At 43.7% G+C, this 24,129-nt stretch overlaps 1 protein-coding gene across 1 annotated transcript in view; it reads right to left on the reverse strand.

Moving 5' to 3' along the window:
- fhad1 (forkhead-associated (FHA) phosphopeptide binding domain 1) overlaps positions 1-24,129 on the reverse strand; it is a gene marked incomplete at its 3' end in the record, with an annotated part of 78,015 nt that overhangs the window by 20,516 nt on the left and 33,370 nt on the right. The window contains exon 21 of the mRNA XM_084323077.1: positions 16,812-16,911. Coding sequence (XP_084179203.1) covers positions 16,812-16,911 — 100 coding nt within the window. The remainder of the gene's footprint in view (positions 1-16,811; positions 16,912-24,129) is intronic.

A 24,129-nucleotide genomic window follows, 5' to 3' on the forward strand; every position in this document is an offset into this window, starting at 1 on the left:
CCACTTTGACTAACTAGGATGGCTTAGAGTAGACGACAGAGTACAGCAACTTGCAATGGGCCTGGTCTACAAGATACACTACACCACACAGGTACCCATGTACATGTCGAAATACTTCCCAAAGGTCAGTGAATACCACACCCACAACACCAGAGGGAGCTCCACAAATCATGTTAAACCCAGATTCGGCTCAAACAAGGGACTAAACATGTTTCGCAATTATGCCACAACAATGTGGAATGCCCTACCCACAGCTGTAAAGGAATGTGAATCCCTACCCACCTTCAAAACCTCTCTAAAAGAGCACCTACGGGAGACTGCAATTCGAAACTGGCCCCTGTAAATGTCCAAACCCAACCCCCTCCAATGTACAGTTTCCCCGCCTACCCAACCCCCCCCACCCCGCGTCTCTACAATTCGTAGCCGCATTTCTGCAGACCCCTCTCTGATTGGTCGAGGCCATTTCTGCAGACCCCTCTCTGATTGGCCGAGCGCACGCATGCGCATGAGCCGCGACAAGCTCCTCTAGCCAGGAGTCGAAACTCCGTTAAGCTCCAGAGAGAGAGGCTGAAAACCCACAGTTGTTACCCGACGGATGGGAGCCGAATCCCGGATCCGAGTTTTCTGATGAATAGCCCCAAAACATGGAGGTTGCGAACGCAATTTATACGCATGGAAGTATTGATTACGCCATAACGAATCATTAAAAAAATATACCGTTAACTGGAATATGTTGTGTGTGCCTTTACACATATGTTGGATAGGATTATGTAATTGGTTTGTCATTAAAAACCAATAATAATCGCTCGCCGGCTTCGCTGACCAGAGCTCTTTCAGATTCAAAGTTTTAATTGCAGCCTGGAACATACATATTTCGGAACCAATGTGTAACTAGACAGTTACAATATAACATTTATATTAATTAACCCAGTTAATGCCTTAAGAGAAAGAGTCTGGTGGTCAATTGCTACGGAAATGTTGTGTCTTACTAATAATAACAGATTCGCGCATAACGTTATTTCGCGGTTTATTCATAACGTTATGCACATTTCACAACACAGCCAGCTGTCAGAAACTGTACATTGTAACGTTGTTATTTCGCGGCCTGCCCATTTGATGTTCCCAAATCATATTCAGAAAGTATCACAGAGACTTCTATTGACCAAGGAATTAGTTATTATTAGTAAGACACAACATTTCCATAGCATGGTTTTTAATGACAAACCAATTACATAATCCTATCCAACATATGTGGAAAGGCACACACAACATATTCCAGTTAACGGTATATTTTTTTATGCGCATGCGCTCGCTCGGCCAATCAGAGAGGGGTCTGCAGAAATGGCCTCAACCAATCAGAGAGGGGTCTGCAGAAATGCGGCTACGAATTGTAGAGACGCCCCCACCCCACCCACACAACCACCTCCAATGTACAGTCCCCCCCCCCCCACCCCACCTACCCAACCTCCTCCAATGTACAGTTTCTTCCCCCTCAAATGTAAACTCTTTTTAGACTATTTTTGTATCACAAACAGTACTGTATATTAAGTAGATCTGGTATGTCATAAATGTCTAGATGTAACAGTACTGTGGTAAATTCCCCACTTTTTTTTTTTTTTTTTTATATAATTTTTTAAACATATAAACAAACATGACAACACACGATAAGATATACAAGCATTAATTACAGTGCATATCCAATGAAATTACCATTTTCCCCACTATTTTTCATACTGTGTATTATTATTTCCATTCAGGCATTACTCTGGACAGCCCAGGGTATTCTTGTTCCTAGTCAGGCATCTCTCCAGACAGCCCAAGGGTCCTTAGTCTGTTAATTAAATACAGGTGGTGAATTTCCAGCACCTGTGTTTCCATTTGCAGACTGAGAGTGCGTCCTTGAGGAAGTAAGTAATCACCAGCTTCCAAAATGTAATGCCTGTGGTTTATGCTAGGTAAATGTCATATGTAGCCTGCATTGTGTGTTGTTGGGGCGTTGTGATTCATGTGTATGATTATGGCTTGGGGTTTGCTGCTTTGTGTTGTGTTTGGTCCGTGCCGATGAACATTGTTGCTCAGCTGATAGAGTTGTGCCCTTCCTGATAGCTTGTCGTACAGAACATGTAAGTCGCTTTGGATAAAAGCGTCAGCTAAATGACTAAATGTAAATGTATATATGTTATGATGAATTGAAAATGGGGGACCCTGATGTAAACAAGACGAAAGTCTTTCTCTGGTCTGCATCCCCTTAACAATTGTGTGTATTGAGCCGTACTGTATTGTACCCATTCTGCAATCTATTAATACAATTTTCAATCAAACACCTCATAGTTCAAAATAAAATTGTAAAATAGTTTTGATTTTTGGAACCCTAGCTTTATTTGTTACTTACCAGTTATTATGTGTGCACTGTGGACTAGATTTCAGTTGTCTTCAGTGAACTTGTACAGACAGAAACGTGACCTTATTGAATTTGCATTGGTTCGTGGCTAACTAGCTGGAGGTATTGTGGGGTAGCATGGATGCTTATATATTAATGCCAGCCCAAGAGTGCTTCCGCGTTTCTCTGATTGGCCGCGACGCCCCACGTGACAACGCCTAGCACGCCCCGTGGCAGAGCGGCAGCGCCGGAGCGGCAGAGGCGCATAGGTTGCTGCGGCATTATGCATTCGTAATCCCCCCTGTTTTAACATTGATGGTTAGCTCAACTCGTTCCTCAGCTTGCTGTGGAGCCTGCGGTCAGTTGGTGACGAGTTCGAATCACTTCAATTTTTTTTTTTTTTTACGTTTAATTAATTTATCATCTCTCTATATAAACGTAACTAGCGTCTGTCTTTCTTTCTTCCGGTTAAGTTTAGGCATTCTTTCTGAGTTGGTTAAGGTTAGAGTTTGTCTTAGAGCATGGCAATAGAATGCCTGTCTTTCTTTCGCCGGTTAAGTTTAGGCATTCTTTTGGAGTTGGTTAAGGTTAGAGTTTGTCTTAGAGCATGGCAATAGAATGCCTGTCTTTCTTTCGCCGGTTAAGTTTAGGCATTCTTTCGGAGTTGGTTAAGGTTAGAGTTTGTCGCAGAGCATGGCAATAGAATGCCTGTCTTTCTTTCGCCGGAGCAGCAGCCTATTTCCGCTCTGCCGCGCGCTGTGATAAGCCGCGGTCACATGGGCGTCGTGGCCAATCAGAGAAACGCGGAAACACTCTTGGGCTGGCATTAATATAGACGCAGCATGGATTGTACTGAGAAACAACATCATTGGTAAGTAGCCAATAAGGCTGATGTTCCAAAAATCAGCACTATCCCTTTAATATCAGAATGGGAGGAGGAAAGACACTGCACTGTGAGGACATACAGGACTGTGAGGACATACAGGACAGAAATTTTGCATTTGAAAAAAGTTAGCATTTTGTACCTCATTGTTTGCATTTTGTACTTTAGGTTGTACTTTAGTTTGTATATTGTACAGTATATTTTGTATAGTGTTTGGACTTTATTCTTTTAACTTTTTTACTGTATGAAGCACATTCTCAGGGGGCTCATACAGAACCAAGCATTTCACTGTAATGTACATGTACTTTATATGTGACAAATAAAACAAAACTTGAAACTTGGTAAGCAGTAGATTTAAAGAGGTCTTTCTGCATGACTGCATGTGGGAAACAATTACAATGTTGTCAATGTAATTAACTCATTGATTAGTCGTTTTAGGCCTCCCTTTCTTTCTTTTGCCTTCTGGGGTCCAGTGTAATGCGACTCTTGGGATCGCGTTGGTGTCCATTCTGAGTACATGGCCAATCCAGGTCCACCTTCATTTATTAATTATACAGTGCATGTCATCTTGTTGGGTAATGTTGAGGAGGTTATTGTTGGAGATGATCTTGGGCCAGAATATATGCAGGATTTTGCGCAGGCATGAGGTGTGGAAAGTGGATAATTTATGGATGTCGCTTTCTGTGGTTTTCCATCATTCTGCACCGTATAGTAGTGTTGAGAGTACGCAGCTTTGGTAGATCCAGAGTTTTGTTTTGGTGCTGTATTGGCTTGACTTCCAGATTTGTTTTATGAAGGTTGTGTATGCTTTGTTAATCCGGTTTTGGATGTCCTTACTTGCTCCCCCATCATGGTGAATGATGCTTCCAAGGTATGTGAAATAGACCTGTTCTTCTATTGTTATATGTGTTGGTGTATTGGTGTTGATGGGCATGACTTTGGTTTTATTGTTGTTTACAATCAGTCCAACTTGATGGCCATAGTGTTGGAGTCTGTCTGTCTTTTCCTGGAGATGTGTGTGTGTATGTGACAGAAGGGCTAGGTCATCCGCAAAGTCAAGGTCTTCAATGGTGGAATAGAGGGTCCAACAAATCCCTCTTGCTTTGTCTTCTGTGGTTCTCCTCATAACCCAGTCTATTGTAAGGTTGAAAAGTAATGCTGACAGGGGCGGCTGGGTGGCGCAGCGGTCTAAGCACTCGTCACCAAAGCGAGAGACACCGGTATCCAATCCGGCTATTGTTTTTTTCCAGGCTGTTCGTTTTAATAAGGGATATGTACATGTACATTTACATTTAGTCATTTAGCTGACGCTTTTATCCAAAGTGACTTACAAGTTCAGAAAGTTACTGAATTTGCTCATATGCTCCAGAATAAAAAAAAAAGCAGAACAGAAAAGCCAATCTGGGACTTCCGGTTTTGAGATGGGTGGATAGGAGACCACTGAAAGAGCTCCCGGTCAAATAATTCGAGAAAGGGAAGTAAAACCGTCTAAAACAGAATAAAAGGTGAAAATTCAAAGATATAAGAGAAAAGGAAGGATGTGCACGAGAAAAAGTGAGAGAAATAAGACCCCAGAAGACGTACAAACACCGGAGGAAAAATCTAAACTCGAGGAAATGACGGAAGAAATGGCTCAGGCGAGCGTGACGCAGGGAGGCAGGGAAGGAGCCCCCGTGGAGCCCGCCTGGTTAGCAAGAATACAAGCGACCATGCTGGCTGGACAGGAGCTACAAGCTAAGGCTAACCGAGAGCTACAAGCTAACGTGCAGGCTAATGCAAAGGCTATTCAAGCTATACAAGATAGCATACAAGTTAGCGCACAGGCTAACACGAGGAACGTGCAAGCTAGCGCGCTGGCTAGCCAACAAGAGCTACAAACTAGCATACAAGCTAGCGCAATGGCTAACCAGACGAGCACGCAGAATATCCAAGACAGCATTGATGGACTGAGGGAAGAGTTGAAGAGGGGACAGGACGAGCTCAGAGGGGAAATGGATAAAGGACTCGAGGCAATGAACGGAAAAATACAAGAGCAAGAGAAAGACATAAAGATGTTGGAAGAAAGGACGGCCGATACGGAAGAATGGAATACAGAAATGCATGATATTCTAAAAGGGACACTCGAACAACAGAACATGCTGAGAGAAAAGCTAATGGACTTGGAGGTCGAGGAGAAACAACATACGAATATGGGGTCTGAAAGAGGGGATGGAAGGAGATTCGATGATCAAATATGTGGACAGCCTAATTCGAAGAGAATAAAAAATGACAGCCCTCGACAAGACAGGGATTCAGAGAGCGCACAGGACTCTGGCGCCGAAGCCGGGGGAGGACAAACCACAGAGAGCAGTTATAGTAAACTTCTTGGAATTCGAGGTGAAAGAGAACATTCTTAGAGCAGCCTGGCAGAAGAAGATGGAGGTGGGGGGTCAGAGAGTAACTTTTGACCATGATTATGGAACAGAGGTGGCGGTAAAGCGTCGGAGCTATGTTCAGATTAAAAAATCTCTGAAGGAAGGCGGAATCAGATTTCAATCACCAATGACCACGCTGAAGGTTCATTGGAAGGAAGGCGCAAAGGTGTACGGCGACGTGCGGGAGGCGGCGAGGGATATGAACCAGAGAGGATGGAAGGTGCCGGGGGGAGGAGACGAGAGACCTACACTGCTGCAGAGGTTGGAGAAGGCGAGGAGATGGACCAGGGTCGGCGGGGGACAAGGAGGAGACGAGGAGAACGGGAAGGTGAAGGGGATCTGAATCGATTCAAAGCAGATCAACTGAGAAGAAGGACGCAAGGACACGGAGAAAGGGGGCGGAGAGGAGACGAGACGGTGATCAAAGGGAGGATGAGTACAATGCACACACACAAAATAGATAGTGACAAGATAGTAAAGTGCATACGAGATAATTATAGTTAGACCAACATTTAGAAAGGAAGGCATAGAGATTCGAAGCACATTGGACTGATATACGTATGACGCACATAATGCAAGAGAGTGAAAACATGAAAGAGACTTGTTAGGCAGGAAGAAGATGACAAAATACATGGGGGATAATTAAACCGAAAGTGATAAAAAAAAGGGACATGTGCAATTGTGCATTCAAGAGATATATGGAGACGGACATTAAAGGGACTCAGGAAAACACATGTCGCATAACACAGTTAGACGGGAACATGAAAGTGACTAAAGCAGAGCTTTTTGACCGGGAGCTCGGTCAAGCCACACACAGAGCTGGACATATATAGTGCGCTCAATGTAGCCACTAGGGAGGGCCCTCTCACTAGGAGAGCCACTACTCCCCACCCACCAGCGGGGAAAAGAGGGGAACGAATAGGACCCTCAAATGCCATGGAAGTTCAAAGAGTGAATTTTGATGTTGATGTTTATTATGTAAATATGTATGTAAGTCAAAAGGAGATAGCAGAGGCTACAACCACAAATATTATTTTATGTGACATGGGTAGAACGGGAGAACAATTGGAAAAGAAATATGACACGAGTTAAGGGTGTAAAGATGATGTCGTTAAATGTGAATGGTATGAATAACCCGATAAAGAGGAGTAAGGTGATGACGAAACTTAAAAAAGAAGAGGCGCAGGTCATTTTCTTGCAAGAAACGCATCTTATATCACAAGAACATGAAAAGCTGAAGAGATTCGGGTATGAAAATCTGTTCTATAGTTCTTTTAAACAGAACCTTAGAAGAGGAGTAGCTATACTAATTAAGAACACAGTGAAATTTGAGATGATCAAGGAAATAAGGGACAAGGAGGGAAGGTATGTGTTGGTCAAGGGGAAAATGGAAGGTCAAATGGTAACACTAATAAATGTATATGCTCCACCGGACAGTGAGAAATATCTATTTGAAACAATCTTTGATATTATAGCGTTGGAAGGGGAGGGGGTCCTGATCTGTATAGGTGATTTCAATGTGGTACTGAATTATGACATAGACACGACTAGCACAAAGAAATGGAGGACAAACATTAGCAAATATATGAATATACATATGGCAGAATTAGGAATCATAGACATATGGAGAGCAATGAACACGCTAGATAGAGAATATACGCACTATTCACACCCGCACACAACATATTCAAGGATAGACTATTTTCTCATGACAACAGGGGACAGATATCGGGTGGAAGATTGCAGGATAGGAGTGACGGATATTTCAGATCATAGCGCAATATATCTGACAGTAAATCTTAAAAGTAGATGGAGGAATACAGTTTGGAGACTGAATGTAGGACTATTGAACAACAAAGGTTTGGTTAACCAGGTGAAGGAAGACATAATTAGATATAGAGAAGTGAACGATAATGGGGAGGTAGATCCAAACATTTTATGGGATGCACTAAAGGTAGTAATACGGGGAAAATTGATAGCAAAGACGGCATTACTCAAGAAGGCTAGAATAGGGACATACCAGAACTTGATAAAGAAGCTGAAAGAATTAGAGAAAGAACACCAAAGCTCAAAGAACCAGAAGACACTTAGAGAGGTTAAGGAAGTTAGAGGACAGATAAACAGGGAGCTGCTGTCAGAAATAGAGAAGAAAGCTAGATACATGAAACAGACATACTATGTGAGAATGCTATTCATCGACTACAGCTCGGCATTCAATACCATAGTCCCCTCCATACTCATAGCCAAGCTCAGGGACCTGGGCTTGAACTATGACCTCTGCCAGTGGGTCTTGGACTTCCTGACGGGCAGACCCCAGGTGGTGAGAGCAGGCAACTGCACCTCCTCATCCATCACCCTCAACATAGGGGCCCCCCAGGGCTGTGTTCCGAGTCCCCTCCTCTACTCCCTGTACACACACGACTGTGTGGCTCAGCGGAGTAGCAATACAATCATCAAATTTGCTGACGACACAGTGGTGGTGGGCCTGATCTCTGCCAACGACGAGAGGGCCTACCTGGAAGAGGTCAAGGTCCTGGCGGGATGGTGCCAGGAAAACAGCCTCTCCCTGAACGTCAGCAAAACAAAGGAGATGATTGTGGACTTCAGGAGGTCGGGGGTCAAGGACTACAGCCCCCTCAGCATCGACGGGGCACCGGTTGAGAGAGTCAACAGCTTTAAGTACCTCGGAGCCTACATATCCGAGGACTTGACATGGACCACACACATTGACAGTGTTGTGAAGAAGGCACGACAACGCCTCTACTTCCTCAGGCGCCTAAGGAAGTTCCAAGTCAGTCAGAAGATCCTTAAGAACTTCTACTCATGTACAATAGAGAGCATCCTGACTGGCAACATCACCTCCTGGTTTGGGAATAGCACTGCACAAGACCGAAGCAGACTACAAAGAGTGACACGTTCAGCCGAACGCACAATTGGAGGGGGGCTCCCCACCCTCCAGAACATTTACAACAAGCGGTGCAGGGGCAAGGCTAAGAGAATCATTAAAGACTCCAGTCACCCGAACAACTGCCTCTTTGAACTGCTGCGGTCAGGCAAGCGATACCGGAGTCTCAAGGCGAGCACAGAAAGACTCAGAAGAAGCTTCTATCCCCAGGCCATCAGGCTGCTAAACGAACAATGAACACTACACAACAACAACCATCAAACGCACATAGCACACACATCCACACGCACACACTCACTTTAAACAAACACACTGTAGCACCTCACACTTTATAGCACACACTCACTTTAAACAAACACACTGTAGCACCCACTCCCCACACTTTATATTTATTGATGAAGGATTGCACTGCAACTCGTACACCTTACTGTAAATTGTACCTAAATTGTACCTCATCCCATTTCTGCTTTGCACTATAGAGTATTGTACATTAGTACACTGCATAGTATTGTATATTATATGGTAACTCAGTTACGTCTATTCTGCATCGAACATTGTACATATGTCTATACTGAACACTGTGACCTCATTTTCTACTTCTAAATTACATGCTATACTATGTTATTTGATACTATCTTGTCTAGCACAGTCTCTGGAGCGTAACAGTAAGAAGCATTTTGTATGAAAGTATTCTGTACTTCTGTATGACAACTATTAAAGAAACTTGAAACTTGAAACTATGAAGGAGGACCGAGGGCGACCAGACTGTTAGCTAGACGAATTAGGACACAACAAAAAATAAACACAATACACACAATAAGGGACACAAACACAAACAAAATACTGAGAGAACCAGCGGAAATAGAGAAGGCATTTGAAGAATATTATAGGAAACTATACACACAACCGATAGCGGCAGGGGAGGAGGAGATAGAATTTTTTTTAGAAAAATTGGATTTACCATCAATAGGGAAGGAACAGAATGAAATATTAAATGCAGAAATCACAGAACAAGAAGTGGGGAATGCGATCAGTAGAGCAAAGAGTAGTAAGTCACCGGGTAGCGACGGATTCCCCTCGGAATTCTACAAAACATTTAGGCAGGAACTGAGCCCCATGTTAGAAGCAGCATTCAGACACACAATGGAAAAAGGCACAATGCCACCTTCATGGAAAGAGGCCATAATTACTACAATTCCAAAAGAAGGGAAAGATAGAGAACTGTGTAGTAGTTTCAGAGCTGTGTCCATACTTAATGTAGATTACAAGATGTATACATCAATAATATCCAAAAGATTTGAGACATTTATGACAGATATAATAGACAAAGACCAGACTGGATTCATTAAAGGAAGGCAGACACAGGATAACATAAGGAAGACAGTGCAGATAGTAGGGGAGATACAAAAGGAAGGAGGAAGTGCAGTATTAGTTAGCCTAGATCAGGGGTCAGGAACCTTTTTGACTGGGAGAGCCATAAAAGCCAAATATTTCTAAATATATTTCATTGAGAGCCATATAGTATTTTTAACATATAATAAATTAAATATGTCTTACTTTTAATGCGACTTCTGGTGCTGCATGGTTTTGCTGATGGCCTTGTAATCTGGTTCATACGTGGTGAGATTGAGCTTCATGCAGGCGTTGAGGCTTCCATCAGTTAAACGTGAGCGTAGGTTGGTCTTAATGTTCCTCATATGCGAGAATGACTGCCCACATGCATATGTAGAGCCAAACATGGTCAATATACGGCAATACTCACGCTGCATTGTGTGGTATGTCACAGGAAGCTCGTTCCAAGTTTTAAGAATCAGCTGGTCTTCAGGTTGAAGATTTTTTATTTCTGTCCACTTGTGTTCCCTCGCCAGCTCTGCTCGCTATATCTTCAGCTACAGATACTATTAGCTGTATCTTCAAAACTAATTTCTGTTTACTTTTAAATGACAGTATTATTACGAAATATCACAAGTATAAAAAAAAAAAAAAAAAAAAAAAAAAAATTTTACTAAAAAAATTCTGGGAGCCATATGCTGTCACCAGAAGAGCCATATATGGCTCGCGAGCCATAGGTTCCCGACCCCTGGCCTAGATGCAGAAAAAGCCTTCGACAGTGTAAGCTGGCTATTTCTATATAAAGTATTGGAGAGATTTGGATTAGACAAAAACGCTATGAAAACAATTAGGGCATTATATCAAGAACCGACGGCTAGGATTAAGGTGAATGGTAGTCTGACGGACCGGATTAAACTAGAGAGAGCTACCAGACAGGGTTGTTGTCTTTCGCCGACGCTCTTCGATGTATTCATCGAACCACTGGCCCAACTAATTAGACAGACCAAAGACATCAAAGGGGTGGAGATAAGGGGGACGGAACATAAATTGGGATTATTCGCAGACGACGTGATAGTATATATGAGACAACCAGACACAAGCTTCCCGACACTGATGGATCTACTGACAGAATATGGATATTACTCAGGGTATAGACTTAATGTACCCTTAACCTAGGATGGCTTAGAGTAGACGACAGAGTACAGCAACTTGCAATGGGCCTGGTCTACAAGATACACTACGCGATCAAGGTACCCATGTACATGTCAAAATACTTTCCAAAGGTCAGTGAATACCACGATCACAACACCAGAGGGAGCTCCACAAATCATGTTAAACCCAGATTCGGCTCAAACAAGGGACTAAACACGTTTCGCAATTATGCCACATCAATGTGGAACGCCCTACCCAAAGCTGTAAAGGAATGTGAATCACTACCCACTTTCAAAAACACTCTCAAAGAACACCTACGGGAGACTGCAATTCGAAACTGGCCCCTACAAATGTCTTAACCCAGTTGTACAGTAAATTACCAAGTATGGCTTTGTCAGTATTCCAATGTACAGAGTACAGTGTCCCCCCCCCTCCAATGTACAGCCCCCACCCACCAACCCCACCCCACCCACCCAACCTCCTCCAATGTACAGTTTCTACGTCAAATGTATATACACTCTTTTTCTGGACACTTTTTGTATCACAAACAGTACTGTATTTGCAAATCTGATATGTCATAAATGTATAGATGTAGCTGTATAGATGTAGCAGTACCGTCTATCTGTATGTCATGTATGTCATATATGTTATGATGAATTGAAAATGGGGGACCCTGATGTAAACAAGATGAAAGTCTTTCTCTGGTCTGCATCCCCTTAACAATTGTATGTATTGAGCTGTACTGTACTGTACCCATTCTGCAATCTGTTAATAAACTTTTCAATCAATCAATCAATGTGACGAAGACACAGACATTAGCACTGAACTACACACCAACGATAGAGATCAAAGAAAAATACAAAATCAAATGGGACATGGACAGGATCAAGTACCTAGGGGTGAACATCACAAGAGGGGTGGAGGGGCTATACGATGCAAACTATACACAGATAAATCAGAAAATCAAGAGAGATCTAGAAAGATGGACGGTGATGCCCCTAGATTTCAGTTCAAGGATCGAAATCATTAAGATGAACATATTACCAAGGTTACTATACCTATTTCAATCCCTACCTATATTAATACCACAAAAACAATTTAGGGAATGGGATAGACAGATATCAAGATTCATTTGGGGGGGGAAAAGGCCAAGGATCAGATATGTGACTCTACAATTACCAAAGGAGAAAGGAGGGATGACAGTACCCAGTTTAGAAAGCTATTACTATGCAGCACAGCTTAGAACAGTAGCATGCTGGTGCAATGTGAACTATGAGGCCAAATGGAAAGATATAGAAACCAAAAGAGAGGGATTCAAAGTGCAGGCACTGATAGGAGATAGGGAGCTGTTCAGAAGACAGGAACAACTACTAGATCCAATTACCAGATTCACTATAAACATATGGAACACAATAGTAAAGAAATACAAGCTAGAAAAAGAATCTAAGATACTGAGATGGATAGCACACGACAACAAATTCAGACCAGGGATAGAAGACCATGGGTTCAAGAGGTGGGAACGGGGGGGTATAACAGCAATGTGCACGATGACAGAAGGAGGGGAGATGCAGACTCTACAAAAATTGAAAGAAAGATACGGACTAGAGAATAGGGACCACTTTAGATATTTACAGATTAGGGACTACTATAACAAGGAAATAAAGCAAGATAGAGACAAAGAACAGAATGGGGTAATTAAGATAATGGTAAAGTCATACGAAGGATGGAAGGGGAGGGTGATATCAGCACTATATCAGGCAATAATGGACAGTAAGGGAAATACAACATTGTATGTAAAAGAAAAGTGGGAAAGATAGTTGGAAATAGAGATAACAGAGGAGGAATGGTATGACACATGTAAGACACAACAAACAACCACAGGATCAAGGATATGGAGGGAGTTTGGGTGGAAAAATATAATTAGATACTTTATAACACCAGAAATACAGGGCAATTACACACCAGCAAAGAAAACATGTTGGAGGGAGTGTGGACAGGAAGGGGCGAACCATACACACATATTCTGGGGATGTCAGAAGATAAGGCACTACTGGGAAGAGATAGGAGGGATAATAAATGAAATAATAGGATACGAAATACCCCAGGGAGGCCAAGTGTTGTATTTGGGGAATCTGTCACAAGAAGGAATCCAAGCTTGGTTCGCCTGTTCGAATCCAGCTCACAGCTCCGGGGTTGTCACCAGCTTGGCTGGCCGTCTGCCCTGATACAATTGGCTGTATCAGAGGGTGGGAGAAGCTGGCGGGGTGGGTCCGGGTCGTTGTAAACAGCGACTCCTACAGTTCGGTCGGGGCGCCTGCTAAGCGCGGATTGGACGTGAGGGGGATAGTGTGGTCCTCCCACACGCTACGCCCTCTCAATGAGAATCCGCGCTGCCAGGTGAAAAGAAGCGGTGATTGGCTGGACGTGTGTCGGAGGAAGCACGTGGTAGCCTCCACTCTCCCAAATGATCTGACTGTGGGGGGTAAAGCGCAGCGACCAGGAAGGGACTGGGAATTGGCATACGACTAACATTGGGATGGGAGAAAATCGGAGGAAAATGGAGGGGGAAAAAGACAAATAAAAAAAAAAAACAAGAAGGAATCCAAGGGGAAGACAAATACTTGATTAAGATATTGATAGTGGCAGCCAAGAAAGCTTTAACTAAACTGTGGTACAAGGTAGAAGTGCCGACAAAGGATCAATGGATAGATTTGGTAGAGGGGATACAGGAAATGGAGAGAATCACACATCTGCTGAGGCTGCAAGAAGAAAAGTTTGAATGGAAATGGGGGAAATGGGAAGAATACAGGAGGGGAAGTAATGACATCACAGAGGTTTGAAAAGGATACAAGGAAATGAATAAAAATGTAAATAATGAATGCAAATGTAGAATGGACCGAAGGACCCATGTCACACTTTTTCTTTACTCATTTTTGTCTATTTGTTTTAATTTATGTACTGTGTATTGTCTATGAATGTTGTCTATGTATGTTGTTGAAAAAATGAAAAGCCAATCTGTTTTGGATGGGGGGTAGGCTGATACCTCTCACCTCTGCGGGGTGTAACATCTTTTCACATCGCACACGCCACTCTTGTGTGTGCGTGTATGTGCGTTTCGTGACGCGATGTAGTTCTCTGGCAAACAGAGATAATTATATTCATACCATCTAGCAAGAATTAAACATATTTACAAGTCGTATTACGTTTAGCAAGTAAGTTTAAGCGCGACTTCCTGAGCATTTGGGAGACATTCTAAATCCCTTTGTTCTCCGCCCACGGGTGCAAACTCGTTGGCCTTGTCCACATCACCCTCTGCCTGGCAGTTTACCTGCTTATAGCCGGTGATGGTTTTCATTCCCCTCCACACCTCTCTGGTGTTGTTGTGCTGCAGCTTCCTCTCCACCTTCTTCTTATAGTCCTCCTTGGCCTGCTTCAGACTCCTCTTTAATTCCCGTTGCACCTGCTTGCGCCTCTCCATGTCATCCTTCCTGAATGCAGCCTTTTTCTCATTAACAAGCCTCTTAAGGTCAGCGGTGATCCAGGGATTGTTATTTTGAAAACAGCGCACAGTCCTTGCTGGTACAATCATGTCCCTGCAGAAGGTCAGGTAACTGGTGGTACAGTCAACCTTCCTGTCAATGTCCAAGGTCCCCTTATTCCCTTCTGTGTCCTGCAGTACATCCCAGTCTGTCCACTCATAGCAGGCTCTCAGAGACTCTCTGGCCTCTGGTGACCATTTCCTAAATGTCCGAGTGGTTACAGGCTGCCTCTGCACACAGGGTTTGTAGCAGGGCTGAAGGTGAACCAAATTGTGATCTGATCTGCCAATTGGTGGGAGTGCTGTGGCAGTATATGCTTCCCTGGCATTTGCATACAGCAGATAAGTGTGTTGTTCTCTCTTGTGGGGCAATTAACATACTGTACAAAGCCAGTTAGATGGGAGGCAAGGCTGACATGGTTAAAGTCACCTGAGATCAGGATGAATGCATCAGGATGCTGAGTCTGAAATCTCGATGACATCACACGCCACTGCCGGGACAGCGCGAGGGGGGATGTAAACAACAATGGCGACTATGTGAGAGTACTCCCGGTGTGTTAGTGTGTTGTGGTAGAATATTGTATCTTAGTGTGTTGTGGTAGAATATTGTACCTTAGTGTGTTGTGGTAGAATATTGTATCTTAGTGTGTTGTGGTAGAATATTGTAAGTTTGTTTATTAGTTAGTAAAATACATGTACTTTACGGTGAAATACTTGGTTCTGTATGAGCTCCTGAGAGTGTGCTTCATACAGTAAAAAAGTAAGTATATATATATTTCTTTTTTTAAATATTTTTTTGTTCTCACTTTTTCTGTATATTTTTCTCCCATCCCAATTTAATCGTTATGCCAATTCCCTTCCTGGTTGTTGCGCGCATTGCCCCACTGTCGGCCTGGGGAGGGTGTAGAACTACCACATGCCTCCTCCGATACATGTGGAGTCAGCCAGCCGCTTCTTTTCACCTGACAGCAAGGAGTCTCACTGGGGGAATGTAACGCGTGCGGAGGTTCACGCTATTTCCCCCCGAACCCCTCCCTGCTGAACAGGCGGCGTGAATACTTTCCCTAAGCCAGTTGTCCTTCCGCGTTTGGTTTGCGCGATCTGATTGGCCACTGACGCTTCTCTCAGCGCCCAATCGCGTTACTCCTAACAATCGCACCTAGCTTTCAGTTCCACAGCCCAAGTCCTTCAGTCCGACAACATCACATCAATATAAATAATTGATTTAGCCTACAGCACACCAGGTTTTAGAATAAAATGCATTAACAACACCCCTTAGCTGTTATAATAACTATGTACTAAAATGTACCTCTGCTTTGGCTTGGCTGAATAGCAGTGATCGTCCATCTTAGTTAGTATATTGATGCACGGCAGCGGCAGTATAGCGATGCACGGCGGTAGCAGTATATAGTTAGTATATTGATGCACGGCGGTAGCAGTATATAGTTAGTATATTGATGCATGGCGGTAGCAGTATATAGTTAGTATATTGATGCACTGCGGTAGCAGTATAGCGATGCACGGCGGTAGCAGTATATTGATGCACGGCATATATCGAGTTAGTTGATAGTTAGTAGTATATTGATGCAGGTAGGTAGCGCATGCAGGTAGGTAGCTGATGCGACGGACTTGTGGAGCTGAAAGTTCTGATAGCTAGTTACGTTAATATAGACAGATGAAAACAATACGTTATTTATATTGATGTGATGTTGTCGGACTGAAGGACTTGGGCTGTGAAACTGAAAGCTAGGCGCGATTGTTAGGAGTAACACGATTGGGCGCTGAGAGAAGCATCAGTGGCCAATCAGATCGCGCAAACCAAACGCGGAAGGACAACTGGCTTAGGGAAAGTATTCACGCAAACAGGTGCCCGACTGACCAGTAGGAACCGCAGTTTACAACGACCAGGACATACACCCCACCGGCTTCCCACCCGCTAACACTGCCAATTGTGTTAGTAAGGACAACTGACCAAGCCGGAGGTACCGCTGACAGCTGGATTCGATCCCAGATTCTCTGCGGTGGTAGGCGAGTGCATTCTCCACTGCGCTACCCAGCCGCCCTAAAAAAGTAAAAAAACAAAAAAGTAAAAAAAAAGTAAGTATATTTACGATACAATATGTCTTAGTGTGTTGTGGTAGAAAATTGTGTCTTAGTGTGTTGTGGTAGAATATTGTACCTTAGTGTGTTGTGGTAGAATAGTGTACCTTAGTGTGTTGTGGTAGACATGGCTGGCTCTGGTCAGGATGCTGCTCTCTCTGCTCAGTCTCGGCAGTGATCCTATTCTCCAGCTCAGGCTGGAATTGTCTGGGAGGACAGTTGTTGTATTACATACTGTCAACGCACACTCACACATTCATTCTCTCTCTGTCTGTCTTGCCTATATGTACTCACTTGTCCAAATATTGATTAGCATTCAGACTGATAGAGTCCTGTTAGGACAGCTAGTTCCACCATCTTCTAAAAAAGAAAAAAGGGCGCCCAAACACAGTGGCACCCGATGGATGGTTAGTAGAAGGTAAAATTTCCCTGTTATAAAGCGTCACTGAGACCTCACCACTCTGAGACAGACCAAGTTTCAAGTTTCTCAAGTTTCTTTAATAGTTGTCATACAGAAGTACAGAATACTTTTATACAAAATGCTTCTTACTGTTACGCTCCAGAGACTGTGCTAGACAAGATAAGTACGAAATAACATAGTATAGCATGTAAATTAGAAGTAAAAAATGAGGTCACAGTGTTCAGTATAGACATATGTACAATGTTCGATGCAGAATAGACGTAACTGAGTTACCATATAATATACAATATACTATGCAGTGTACTAATATACAATACTATATAGTGCAAAGCAGAAATGGGATGAGGTACAATTTAGGTACAATTTACAGTAAGGTGTACGAGTTGTAGTGCAAATCCTTTATCAATAAATATAAAGTGTGTTTAGGTGATCTAAAGTGTGGAGAGTGGGTGCTGCAGTGTGTTGTTTGTTTAAAGTGAGTGTGTGAGTGTGGATGTGTGTGCTGTGTGCATTTGATGGTTGTTGTATAGTGTTTATTGTTCGTTGAGCAGCCTGATGGCCTGGGGATAGAAGCTTCTTCTGAGTCTTTCTGTGCTCGCCTTGAAACTCCGGTATCGCTTGCCTGACCGCAGCAGTTCAAAGAGGCAGTTGTTCGGGTGGCTGGAGTCCTTGATGATTCTCTTAGCCTTACCCCTGCACCGCTTGTTGTAAATGTTCTGGAGGGTGGGGAGCCCCCCTCCAATTGTGCGTTCGGCTGAACGTGTCACTCTTTGTAGTCTGCTTCGGTCTTGTGCAGTGCTATTCCCAAACCAGGAGGTGATGTTGCCAGTCAGGATGCTCTCTATTGTACATGAGTAGAAGTTCTTAAGGATCTTCTGACTGACTTGGAACTTCCTTAGGCGCCTGTTGTGCCTTCTTCACAACACTGTCAATGTGTGTGGTCCATGTCAAGTCCTCGGATATGTGGGCTCCGAGGTACTTAAAGCTGTTCACTCTCTTAACTGGTGCCCCGTCGATGCTGAGGGGGCTGTAGTCCTTGACCCCCGACCTCCTGAAGTCCACAATCATCTCCTTTGTTTTGCTGACGTTCAGGGAGAGGCTGTTCTCCTGGCACCATCCCGCCAGGACCTTGACCTCTTCCAGGTAGGCCCTCTCGTCGTTTGCAGAGATCAGGCCCACCACTACTGTGTCGTCAGCAAATTTGATGATTGTGTTGTTACTCCGCTGAGCCACACAGTCGTGTGTGTACAGGGAGTAGAGGAGGGGACTCAGAACACAGCCCTGGGGGGCCCCTATGTTGAGGGTGATGGATGAGGAGGTGCAGTTGCCTGCTCTCACCACCTGGGGTCTGCCCGTCAGGAAGTCCAAGACCCACTGGCAGAGATCATAGTTCAAGCCCAGGTCCCTGAGCTTGGCTATGAGTTTGGAGGGGACTATGGTATTGAATGCCGAGCTGAATAGCATTCTCACATAGTTCCCCTTCCTCTTGTCCAGGTGTGATGCTGCTGTGTGCAGCACATGGGCTATGGCGTCCTCCGTGGACCTGTTGGGGCGGTATGCAAATTGCAGGGGGTCCAGGTTGATGGGGAGGGAGGAGCAGATGTAGCCCTTTACTAGCTTCTCAAAGCACTTCATGGCTATGGAGGTGAGAGCTACAGGGCGGTAGTCGTTGAGGCAAGCAGGCTTGGATTTCTTAGGTACAGGGATAATGGTGGACTTCTTCAGGCAGGTGGGGATGACAGCCTGTTCTAAGGACAGGTTAAATATGTCAGTGAATACCGGGGCCAGTTGGTCGGCACAGACTTTTAGGACGCGGCCAGGGATGCCGTCCGGTCCTGCTGCCTTCCTGATATTCACTTTTTTAAAGGTCCGCCTCACCTCATGCTCTGTTACCCTGAACACTGAGTCTCCATCAGCAGACCCCCCCCCCCCCATTGCCGTGGCTTGTAGGCTGGTGTTATTACTAGCCTCAAACCTTGCATAGAAGGTATTGAGATCATTTGCTAAGGAGATGTCACTGTTCAGTTTGAGGGAGGTGCCTTTGTAGTCTGTCATCGTTTTGAGGCCCTGCCACATAGCTCTGGAGTCAGCCTGTTCAAACTGGAGTTCAATTTTATCCCTGTAGCGCCGTTTTGCCTCTATTACTGTCCTCCTTACGTTGTATCGCGCCACCTTGTGGTCATTCATGTTGCCTGCCACCAGGCCGTCGTTGTATGCTGTGGTGCGCGCTTTCAGAGCTTCACGGACGGATTTGTCTACCCAGGGTTTTTGATTTGGGTAAACTTTAATTGTGGTAGTGGGGATTGTTTCTTCCACCAAAGTACGAACAAAGTCCAGCACTGTCTCCGTGTAGACATTAATGTTATCTGTGTCACGGAATACACTCCAGTCTGTGCATTCAAGCGCAGCTTGGAGCGTCTCCTCTGACTCCACATCCCATTTCTGCACCTCTCGCGAGACTACCGGAGTGCTCTTGATTCTTTGTTTATATTTTGGTGAAAGAAAGATGGCCGCATGATCAGACTTCCCGAAGCCACTAGCAGAATGAGCCTTGTATCCACCCATACTAGACTCTTATAAAGGGTCATTGAGACCTCACCACTCTGAGACAGACCATACTAGACTCTTATAAAGTGTCACTGAGACCTCATCACTCTGAGACAAACCATACTAGACTCTTTTCTTTTATCTACTATTTCGCCTCCTTTTTTTTCTGTGATTTTTCTCCCCATCCCAATTTACCTCTCGTGCCAATTCTCCCTCCCCTGTCCTGATCGTTGCTCGCATATGCCCCCCACTGGCCGGTTGTAGGGAGGATAGAAGCCTTGCATCACATGTCCCCTCCGATACATGTGGAGGCAGCCTGTCACATCTTTTCACCTGCCAGCTCATTTGGCGAGGAGTAACGTGTAGGAGGCTCACACTGCCCCCGCCATTTTCCTGACTTTGCTGTGCAGGCGCCCCAACCGACCTGTAGGAGTCGCTGTTCACAACGACCAGACTACCATCCTTCGACTTCCCACCCGCTAACTCTGCCAATTGAGTTAGTATGACGGCCGGCCCAAGCCGGAGGCAACACCGACAGCCGGATTCGAACCCGGTGTCTCTTGCGTTGGTGACGAGCACATTGTCCGCTGCGCCACCCAGCCGCCCACCATACTAGACTCTTATAAAGGGTCATTGAGACCTCACCACTCTGAGACAGACCATACTAGACTCTTATAAAAGGACGTTGAGACCTCACCACTCTGAGACAGACCATACTAGACTCTTATAAAGGGTTGTTGAGACCTCACCACTCTGAGACAGACCATACTAGACTCTTATAAAGGGTTGTTGAGACCTCATCACTCTGAGACAGACCATACTAGACTCTTATAAAAGGACGTTGAGACCTCACCACTCTGAGACAGACCATACTCTTATAAAGGGTTGTTGAGACCTCACCACTCTGAGACAGACCATACTAGACTATTATAAAGGGTTGTTGAGACCTCATCACTCTGAGACAGACCATACTAGACTCTTATAAAAGGACGTTGAGACCTCACCACTCTGAGACAGACCATACTCTTATAAAGGGTTGTTGAGACCTCACCACTCTGAGACAGACCATACTAGACTCTTATAAAGGGTTGTTGAGACCTCATCACTCTGAGACAGACCATACTAGACTCTCAGATTATGTTATCTCTCCTATGAGCACATAATACATTGTTATAACCAGACTGGCAGACTCCTGTATTTCTGTATTTCGGTCTTACTTTGTCAATACCTACAAATCCCTCATATCCCTTCGTATATATCCCTTCGTCAATACATCATACACAAGAATAATCTGCAACTGTATGAGTTGGCATATTCATCCCACAAAAATTGGGTGATGATGGATCAGATGATGGATCCATTCAATTAGATAAATAGATATAAAGAGGTAGTTGACTTTATTAATCCCAGAAGGGAAATTAAATTGTCATAGCAGCCAGATACATAAATCTACAGATGAACAGGTACATAAACACAAATATTCAAACACTCAAACAAAAGCTAGTCTTTCCTCAACAAACACTCAAACTATTTTAAAGTGACCTGCTTGGTCGCCAGTGCTCTAAATTGAACCAGGCACCTAATTTCAATGTCCCCTGAAGCCAAAACCAGATCTACCAAGTTAAATAAACACTAGCATTAAGTGTAATCCAATCATTGGTTAGTGTGCCATAGGATCCAGAGGTCCATTCCAATAATTTGACATGACATACAAACATGACATACAAACATTTACAGTAGAAATCCACTATAAATCACAGGGCTATTACCGACATAATACTAACAATAATGACAGCCCGGTTTTTTAAATTAAAATAGATGTAGATTAAAGATTAAAGATATACACAGATTAATTACAATACAATACAACACATAAATGCTCCTGCTCGTTCTACCCCCCCCCCCCCCCCCCCCCCCCCCCCGGACCCCCCTTGGATACATCCATTATTCCATTTGATACCAAGGATTAAAAGTTCATATAATGCTTTATCCTCTCCACCACTTCTGACCAGATTGCTATGCTGGCTTCATTAACACCTAGAATTCGTGCGGTAGATATCTCTAGATAAATCACATCAAGATAGGTAAGAATCCATACCCTCCGGCACATTTTATCAGGTTGAATCCAGCGTGATGCTATTAGCTTTTTGGCAGCCGTAAGACTAGCCAAGATTAGCCTCTTTACATGTACAGAGTGTGATAACTGAGAGACATCATTCAGCAACAATACAGAAGGCATTACAGGTATTGTCAAAAATAAAAATCCTGATAATAGTGTGGTTATTTCTTCCCAAAATATCTTAACAGGCGGGCATTCCCAATACATATGCATAAATTTACCACTATCACCGTTTGTACATAAGGAACATCGAGAGTTTTGTTTAAGCCCCATACGGTTCAGTCGAATAGGAGTTAGGTAAGTCCTATGAATAAAATTAAGATTAATCTGTTTGATGATCCGGGTTACGTGACAGCCGAACGTTTGCCCAGACTTCAGCCCAATCAAAATCTACTTCCAAGTCTGGTATATCCTTCCTCCAAACTGAGTCTAGGGGAAGGACTTCATACGAAGAAGTAAGTAAGTGACGGTAAAATTCCGAGACAAATCCTCTCGATGTCTCCCTTTCATAAAATAATTTGTGATATCTGTGGTGCTCAAGTGGTACCTTTAATGGGACTCCATGAGCCTTCAAACATGCTAATAGAAGACTAACTGTCTATAGAAATAATATGTGGAACTGGTGAAGTTAAATTGGTTATGTATATCTTGATAGCTACAGAAACCCCGGTTGTTGAAGATATCTCCCAATGTATGTATGCCATTCTTTTCCCATTTGGGAAATCTTATAGGTCGTTGTCCAATAAGGAGTGCATTGTTATTAAATATGGGAGAGTGTCTATGCCATTTATGTTAGTTAGTAAATGTTTTCTGTGTGTCACGCCATATCCGGATCACATGTGTAATAAGAGGGCCAAATTTCAAGTTGCATTGCTTAATTGATAAGTTGGTGTATATGTGACGGATCATATTGGGTCTGCGTTGTGTTTGATGTTAAATGTGAATGTCCCGAGGGGGAGTCGAACAGGGGGCTCCCGCGTCCGCGGGCGACGACACAGGCCGCTGCACTAAGAAGTGAATTCACTCCTAACTACCGTACCTATGCGTCTGTTAACCCTGTTATGGGGAAGTGAGTTTAATTTACCAGCCCGCACTGCCACAGTCACTCGTCAACACACCTGTTTCCGTGACTGTGGACATACCCACGGGCTTCCCCGTTACACTCACCTCCCTAAACTCACGCCCCTCAGGACATCCGGGTCACTGGGCACCACTGTGACGGATCATATTGGGTCTGCGTTGTGTTTGATGTTAAATGTGAATTTCCCGAGGGGGAGTTGAACAGGGGGCTCCCGCGTCCGCGGGCGACGACACAGGCCGCTGCACTAAGAAGTGAATTCACTCCTAACTACCGTACCTATGCGTCTGTTAACCCTGTTATGGGGAAGTGAGTTTAATTTACCAGCCCGCACTGCCACAGTCACTCGTCAACACACCTGTTTCCGTGACTGTGGACATACCCACGGACTTCCCCGTTACATATACTACATCCTGCAGTCTCTGTGGTGCCACTATGTTTTCTTCTAATGTTCTCCAGGATACAGATGCTTGAGAATCAAACCAGGTGATCAGTGGTCTTAAAGAGAACGCTTTAAAATAGTGGTAGAAGTCTGGAAATGCTAAACCTCCGTCTGCTTTGTTTCTCTGTGCTGTGGATCTTTTAATTCGTGGAGGTTTGTTGTTCCAAATAAATTTATATGCGGTGGAGTGTAATTTTTTCCAGTAACCAGCAGGGGGGGGGGGGGGGGGGGGGTAATGGTAGCATTGAGCTGAAGAAGTTGATTCTAGGTAAAACATCCATCTTAACTATTGATACTCAGGCCTGTACTGAGTTTTTAAGTTTTGACCACGTCCCATTCCAATAATGAAGTAATGATTGATTGATTGAAGTGTATTTCAAATATGCAACAACAAACAAACAAACAACAACAAACAACAAAGTACAGATATCCAAATATATAATTGTATAAAAAAAAATTACTTAAAACTTTATTTTGTCATTACATATTTGAAAAGGAGTGGGAAGAAGTATACTTATTTAATCCCACCCCCTTTACTCAAATCATATTTTACTAATTTATAACTACCTGCTCTCTTTATGGTCAGACTTATAATGAAACATTTTTACTTAGTTAACAAAACATTTTTGATTAATTTCTTATTATTATTTGCCAAAACTGTAGGTTACCCTATAGTTCCTCTAAATGGTAAATGGCTGCTTTTTTATATAGCGCTTTTATCCAAAGCGCTTTACAATTTGTTACTCACATTTTACCCATTCACTCACACATTCACTCACACATTCACACACCGATGGCGGAGGCAACCCTGCAAGGTG

Source organism: Notolepis coatsorum, assembly GCF_963971535.1.
Source record: "Notolepis coatsorum genome assembly, chromosome: 10".
Taxonomy (NCBI): Eukaryota; Metazoa; Chordata; class Actinopteri; order Aulopiformes; family Paralepididae; genus Notolepis; species Notolepis coatsorum.